Source organism: Protopterus annectens, chromosome 6.part1 (assembly GCF_019279795.1).
Source record: "Protopterus annectens isolate FY-2018-M chromosome 6.part1, PAN1.0, whole genome shotgun sequence".
Taxonomy (NCBI): Eukaryota; Metazoa; Chordata; order Ceratodontiformes; family Protopteridae; genus Protopterus; species Protopterus annectens.
Window position 1 is genome coordinate 262,550,539 of NC_056738.1, and position 8,097 is coordinate 262,558,635.

General features: G+C 42.1%; 1 protein-coding gene across 2 annotated transcripts in view; it reads right to left on the reverse strand.

Moving 5' to 3' along the window:
* Window positions 1-8,097, reverse strand: part of ARL2 (ADP ribosylation factor like GTPase 2) — a 722,587-nt gene that overhangs the window by 379,465 nt on the left and 335,025 nt on the right. For both annotated transcript variants that reach the window (XM_044075687.1, XM_044075688.1), the window contains exon 3: window positions 1,733-1,895. In XM_044075687.1, coding sequence (XP_043931622.1) covers window positions 1,733-1,895 — 163 coding nt within the window. The remainder of the gene's footprint in view (window positions 1-1,732; window positions 1,896-8,097) is intronic.

Sequence of the window (8,097 nt, forward strand, 5' to 3'; positions counted from 1 at the left end):
TCTCAGTACATATGTTCCCAGTTACCTGTTTCTTCTCCATCTTACCTCCAACACTTGCTATGTACTTTTTTTTACTAATTTGGCACATAAAAACATATCTCCTTTGAGCTTGACTACAAACTATTAAGTATATTCTATCAGTTTGGAAAAATACACAAAAAGATGTACCTATATGAAATATTTGTTATCAAGGGCTCCAAATCTCAACCATTACAAACAGTGCAACTGTACTACTACAGCATGTATCAAATGGCAGCTTACACAGCACAACCTCCCCATTCCCAAAGATTATCCAGTGGTACTGGGGACAAGTTAAATTTCCTTTGACTTGTTTATAAACAGAAATTTCATTAATCCAAGACTTCAGTACAATATAGACATTCAAGCAAAGGCTTAGGCCCCCAGAGGTCTACGCAAATTACTGCGGCAGTTTAAAGATGAATGCTGACTACGTATGCAGCAAAGTTCCACTACACTCAAACACACAGGCAAACATATGTCACTAAACAAAGCCAAAAGCAGGTTAGGGTTAGCACCACCGGAGTTTAAAACTTTTACTTTGCGGAAGCTGCATCCTCAAAATTACTAAACATAAAAGTAGCTTGGATTTTATTAAAAAAAATGGAAATCATAAAACATTTTTTTTTGCCTCCATGTATGCTAGTGATCTGACAGATCACTATGATTTTATTCCATTTGGGTCCTTTAAGGGGAGAACCAATCACAGCACAGCTATCATGCAGGCAGCCATTAGGGATATTTTGATACTTAGCCCTAATGTACTTTTGTGTGCTGCATAACAGCACAGAGGATGGACATAAAAATGGGTGCAGCATGTGGCCATCACTCAACTCCATAAGTGACATTTGGGGTGAACCTGAAATTGGTCTGTATTTATCAGTGAACAACCCTGGTAAACAAAAACGGATTAATCAAACAATTAAACAGATATACCATTTAGTTGACAACATTACAAAAAAAAATGTTGAATTCCTGCCATCCCTTAAACCTCATGCCTCCTCCTGAACATTATTATGCATGTATTGTTCCCACAATATCCATTTACGTCTATGCAATTTGCTCCTACCCTTTTCTAGAGGTACCTCTTCCAGTTCTTGTATCACTTTTATAATATTCAGTACCTGAAATACAGCTGGTGTAGACTTGGACATATTTTCTAGCAACTGCTTTTTTGGCAGCCAACAGAAATAAAGTATTACATATTACTAAATAAGGCCTTGCTATGTCTAGGCAATTTAGATCCTGCACGCCAGCTCAAAAGAATCACTTACATCGGTTTACTCACCCAATAATTCTGACAATGCCACCCCCTCCCCTCCACCCCGAGACAGCCTGCACTGCAGATTCATTACCAGGAGACAAGTCCCCACAAAATGCCCTTAATCTCCCATGTAGGAGAAGCAAGCATGCAACACCACTTCACTCCTCGCCATCACTACCCTGGCTCTTCCAGTGGTTAGGTCACTACTCGAACCTGGGTCAACATGAGACATGTTTTATTTTTAAGCAAATGCAGTAACATTTAAGTAGTTTTAGCTGTGAATACTCTCCTGCTTCATATGCAACATACTGTTTTTCAACACTGTTTACAGTTACATCTATACTCCTCTGTCTAGGTAATTCCAGGGTCTCCTTTAAAAACAGAACTTCTGATGATGTCAGTAATTCTATGCATTCAATTTAACTCTCCTCTATGACATGCTTAACTTACCTCTTCAAGAAGAAGTCCTGACAACTCCTTTTTGCAGTCTTCTAGTCTTAACAAGTCAGCACTGTCTACCACCCAGATGAGTCCATCAGTACTCTCAAAGTAATTCCTCCAATATGAGCGCAACGATTTTTGACCTCCAACATCCCAAATATTTAGTTTAAAGCTGAAACAAACAGGAGTCTAATAAATGCTTAAGAATCTTTAAGCAGTGCATCAACTTCGTAAGAACAGACTACAGGCACAGAAAAGACCTCAATATACAAACAAAACTACTGAAAGCGAAATATTAGTGTATGTATATACACACACACACACACACACACACACACACACACACACACACACACACACACACACACACACACACACACAATATGGATCAACAAGCAGCTGCACAGCTATCCAGCCATCCAGAAAATAGAGGAGTACTTGAATGTAGTAGCCCTATGAGTTGATCATTATGGATGTATTCTGCAGGAATTTCCCCAAGTTTCAACAAGTGAGAACTTTCTCTTGAGCTTGAGGGCACTTGCATACTTCTTGTTGCTGCATGCTAAAACATTATGTACTACGCAAGGAGGTTCCTCAAGCTTCAGAACCCACCAGTTCAACTTTCATGAGCGAGTGATGACAACCTGAAGAATCACAAAGTAAAAAAAAAGAAATCAAAAAGCAGATCCATCAGCAAAGGCTAAACAGACAGGCCATACAGACACAAGAGAAAAGTGGGAAGGTAATAAGAATTAAATGTAGAAGGCCCCCATATCTGACCCTTGATGCCTTCTGTAGTAAGTTACAGTTGGTAAAAATCTCAAGCAAAGAGATGCAAAAGAAGCCCTTATTCCTGTAGTCAAAATCCAAGTAGTCATTTGTTTTGTCTGTTTCACAAATTGATTAAGATGGCGCAGGTCCAAAATTGGTGTGAAGTCCCATCTTTTTGGGTATTACAGAGAATCTGGAATATACTCCGGGTTCTAAGTTGTCACAGGGGACCTGATGCACGGCTCTTTTTTCTAGCAGCTTGGGAACCAGTGTTGCTGTGGATTCCCACTGAATGAGTGACACTTTGGGAATCTTTCTCTCCTTCTTTGGTGGGTAAGAAAGAAAGGAGTGACCTCTGGTTATTATCCTTAACACCTAGGAACCTGTTGAGATGTTTTGCCAGACTTATGGGTACATGGATAAGTGCCCCCTAAATGCCTCCGGAGTGCAATGGTCGGGCAACCTTTACGAAGCGCTGATAGGGTTTTTCAGAGTAAGGACTGCAGAAACCCTGACTAAATGTCCATCGATGCCTCTGTGGCATCATCCATTGGAATTACCTCCTCTGCTACAGGGCAGTCTGTCTGCAGGAATTTTGTGGTGATAACCCTGCGACTTCCTGAACCACACTTTCTTGCCACCCCCTCTGATTTCTAGAGCAGGTTATCTGGCAAGTAGAGAAGCAGATTCCTACAGCAGAAAGAGTTTTACCATCCCGTTCATTCCTCATCCTCGTATCTTTTACTTTATGTCCAAACAGTGTAGAACCATCAAAAGGGAAACTGACAAGAACATCTTGAAGCCTTCTACAAAGTCACAAAGGCATATGTAAGCATGCTGGCACATTTTGATGCTGGTGCCTGCCGTCCTAGCTGTGCCATCATCTGCATTAGAGAGCAGATACATGGTCTTGTTCAACACAGATCGGATGGTAGACAGTTGGGAGTTCATAGTTTTTTGAACATCTGCTGGTAAGCTACGCGAGAGAGACTTGGCGAGTTTTTGGGTCAAGTCCCTCAGGAAATGTGCCATATGTGCTTAGTAGTTTAGCACTCAGAAAGCAAATATCTCTGAAGTATATGTCCATTTCCCAAACCTGTCCAAAGCCCTTGATTCCCTATAGAGGGATAGACAGAAGAACTTTCTTTGGATAGCTCCTTTTTTGTGGTCACAGTTACGACCATCTGCTGGTGGTCCTTTGCTCCTATGTTTCCTGTCCTTGGGGGCAGCCAAACTTTTATTCCAGCATGTTAGGAGCCTTCCAGGCCCACTGAGCTACAAGATTTACAAGAGGATCAGTGGGCAGTACTACCCACAATGCAGATGCTCCAGCACCAAAGGCTTAGAGGTATACAGATTCGGCAGGTGAAGGATCACTTGTGGTCCAGCCGCCTCGTTGCTTCATCAATTCAACGATATTTTCAAAAATGAAGTCTTCTAAAGGAGACCTACAGGAACCTTCGCCTTCCAACAAGTCTATCTTCTGTGAGAGACTCAGGTGATGTGTCTAAATGCTTACGTTTGCACTTCCGTTTCCTGTAATCCTGACTCAGGGAAACATCAGAAGGGTCTAAATCACACTGGGAATTCACACAGCAAGTGATCTCTGGGCCTTTTGGTACCTACTGTCCCTGTTGATAAAAATGAGTTGAAGGAAAAGCAATATTCACTTGAGGTTGGAATGAATCCAAGCAGGAAGATATTGCTTTTTCTTTTGGTCAAGCCAAAACCCTTTCCAAGGCCTCGAAGGTCGAAGTTGCTATTAGTGCTAAAAGAAATATACTGCCATCCTCAGATTGAAGGGACGTCCTCGCCACAATGGGCCTTGGATCCAAGACCAACCCCAGACCCAAGCTGTCGACAGCCGAGGTCCTGAGAAGAAGAGACCACTCGAAAAACTTTATATAGTGGACTCTCCTCCCCAAGCCCTGGTGTCAATGCCTCAGCTCCAAGACTCATCCTGATTCAAACACATCAGAGTCAAAAGAGTCAAAGATTCTACCAGTGTCAAGGTTGCTTGGACTGTCAGCTCCAGCAAAAGTGCAATGGAGGAGCTTGGATCAGTAGAAGGTGGTCCTGAAGGGTGGACTGCTACTGGAAATAAAGGGGAGGTTGATGAACCTGTTCCCAGTGCATTCATAATGGACTGCACCGGAAGAACCTAAAAGCTGAATCTGAATTTTCAAGAACTTCCTCATCATTCTTGTTGTCATCCATCTTTGTAATGCTTGTAGATGACCGAGCAGACCCCTGTGATGCCACAAAAGGTGGCCTTTAATATTTCCTCTGTTGAAGTATCGAAGAGTGCAGTCTTGGACTCACTTGCTCCATGGAGAGAAAAATCAAGATGAGGAAAAAGCGGATCCAACTTCCAAGAAATCTTAGGATCCAGATCCAGAGAATCAACTGGATCTGGGGACCTTCGTTTTTCAGTTTTCTTCTCTTCAGTTCTCTTTTGATTTTTCATTTTCCTGGATTTTCGTTTTGGTTTAGTCATATCTTGCTTCTTGCCAGGGGAAGTCAAAGCAGCAGATGAAGTGTGGCTAACCCTTGTATGAGGGGGGTTTCAGCCATTTCAAGATAATTTTCTCTTCTACTTTGGATGGCTTTGGGGCCAAAAGAGGCACAGGCCTCACATTCAATGTCTAAGTGGGCAGTACCAAACAGTACACATACCAGGAATTTTCCATCCACAGGTTGTATACTTTTTAAAGCTTTGAACCTTATCAGTCATTACAGCCATAACACACCAACAACAGAAAAAACTGTTGCCATCAAAAATACTACTGGACTATAAAAACCCAACTATTAAACAATAAAGGAAATAATGAAGTTTATCTAAGGTTCTTTTCAAAGTTTTTGAATGCTAAAATTATGAAAATAGCAGCACATCTGAGAATACTCTACAGAGAAAATTAGAAGCCAAAATGGCTATGTTATATTTAACTAGTAACACACTACCATTAAAGGCAAAATTAAACTGGATAGGAGAGTAGTAGTAGTAACAAGAAAATCACAGCAGTGAAAAGGAAAACTCATATAGTTTTGACAGCCCTCATATATGCGTCTCAGTGCTTCAGAAGGCAAACAAGATCTGCGGTATTAAAGTGGAGTGGAGGGAATTATGGGAAGGGGAGGAGCCCCAGATCCGAAGCTTCAGAAAAGGCACTGAGGTTGAATCACTCAACCCAAAGGTAGAGTCAGACAAAAATAGACATTAGATCAAGAGTTCAGAAAGCACAGCTTTGAAACAGTGAGGTGTTAAAGAAGGCCTTATTCCTGAAGTCAAGGATCAAGCAATAACGGCTAGTGAAGGTGTGAACAGATAAATGTCTGTGGGTTACCGGTTCTCAGCAGAGATATTTTTGAAGCAAAGCAGTGTACGCAATCATGCATCTCATGGAGTGGCCTTTGGCAACAGCATTTTCCAAAAGGTGGTTCCTGCCTGATGGCCAAGACAATGATATTAGCAAACCATTTGGGAAGATTTGCTTAGCCACGGCAAAAGCCATTCATCCCACAGAAAAAAAAAGACAATTGCTCTGTGTCCTTGAACTTGTGCACCCTGATTTTGCACCTACAAACAAAACAGTAAAGTGAATTGAGTCATTTAAGGACAATTCTAAAACTTCTTCCAGGTCAAAGCATAGTCAGCCCTATGCAACATCTGATCCTTGTGAAAAGTTAAATATGATCCCTTACAGGTAAGACCCTGAATCTTGAAGATCTTGTGAATAGTGGCATCCTTCAAGAAAAGCTCCTTCTAAGTGATCAAATTTAGAGTTACCAAACTTGGTGAGGAGAGGAAGATCAAGTCCCATGAAGAGGAAACATTCCCCAGAGTCAGGCTACGAAACAGAACCCCTTTAAGGGGCTGCTTAAAGTGATCCTAGGCCACAATTCTCTCCACAATGCCACAAAGGGAAACGGTGCCAGGGTTGGGTGCTTTGACTGTGTAATCAAAGCGCCACATCACATAAATGTTTGATATAGGCCACATCAGCTAAAAGTCATACGCAGAGATGATCTCTTCTCCCAGGCAATCTCTTTCATTTGCAGCATAATGCCTACAGAAGTAGGTTTTCTGGCAGAAAGCACTCCAAAAACTCCCATTAGTAGGTCTGGTGTAAGCATAAGCCTGAATGACCAGCCACACCTACAAACTGATAAAGCTGTAGGTGAAAAGGACTTCCATGACTTGTAACGGGCAGTCTTCTGTTCTATCCATGACCAGACAGTGTAAAATCAAACCTTTATCAGTCACCACAGATGAGGCTGAGTTTTGGTTTTAGATATCTGAATTTTGCAGAATTAGAAGGAATGGTATAAAAGTTTACAGGAATCTTTCTTGTTAGAAGAGAAAAAATTAATTCACTACCAGCTTTCCCTTGTTGTGCTGAACCAAGCAGAACAGGGGGTGGACCATATGCATCTGTATGGCAAAAAGGTTGATCTCACAGGAGATCTCAACCAGGCAATATTTTATTACCTTCACATGAAGAACGGGGCTGAAGCTACCACTAAGAGTCCAGCAGCACATTTACTTACCCAAGAAGTAAAGTACAGTTGTGTAAGAACTTACCATAACAGTAGATGTCCTACTAACCACTGTTGTAGTATTCCTGACATGCAGGTCATCACCACTGACATCTGGCCAGGGTACCAAAGCTTAACCTTCCTAAGGTCGTATGTCCGACACATGACCTCAGCTCGTATGCTGTGGGGTATATAGACAGTCTGAAGATTTACTCTTGTACATCCATCTACAATTCAGCAGCCTACAGATTACTGAAAGAGAGAGTGGTCAGCTAGGAGGGGTGTAGCTGTAATAGGTAAGAAAACTCCCCCATTCTCATCTAACAGAACAAAGGTTAAAGCAAAGGGGGAGAAGAATAGGAAAGTTAAAGTGAGGCAGAGAAGAGGGGATGGGATACTGCAACTGTGATCAGTAGGACATATACTGTTACACTAAGTTCTTACACAGCTGTACTATGTCCTGACCGAAAGTCATCATCATCATCATCTTTCGGCTTTTCCCATTAGGGGTCACCATAGCGGATCATCTCTCTCCATTTCTTCCTATCCTCTGCATCTTGCTCTGTCACACCAACCGCCTGCATGTCCTCTCTCACCACATCCATAAACCTTATCTTAGGCCTCCCTCTTTTCCTCTTACCTGGCAGCTCCATCCTTAGCATCTTTTTCCCAATATACCCATCATCCCTCCTCAGCACATGTCCAAACCAACGCAATCTCGACTCTCTTGCTTTGTCTCCAAACTGTCCAACATGAGCTGACCCTCTAATATACTGATTCCTAATCCTATCCATCCTAGTCACACCGAGTGCAAATCTTAACATCTTTAACTCTGCCACATCCAGCTCTGACTCCTTCCCTTTTGTCAATGCCACTGTCTCCAACCCATATAGCATAGCTGGTCTCACTACCCTCTTGTAGATCTTCCCTTTCACTCTTACTGGTACCGGTCTGTCACAAATCACTTCTGACACTCTTCTCCACCCATTCCACCCTGCCTGTACTCTCTTCTTCAACTCTCTTCCACATTCCCCATTACTCTGAACTATTGATCCCAAGTACTTAAA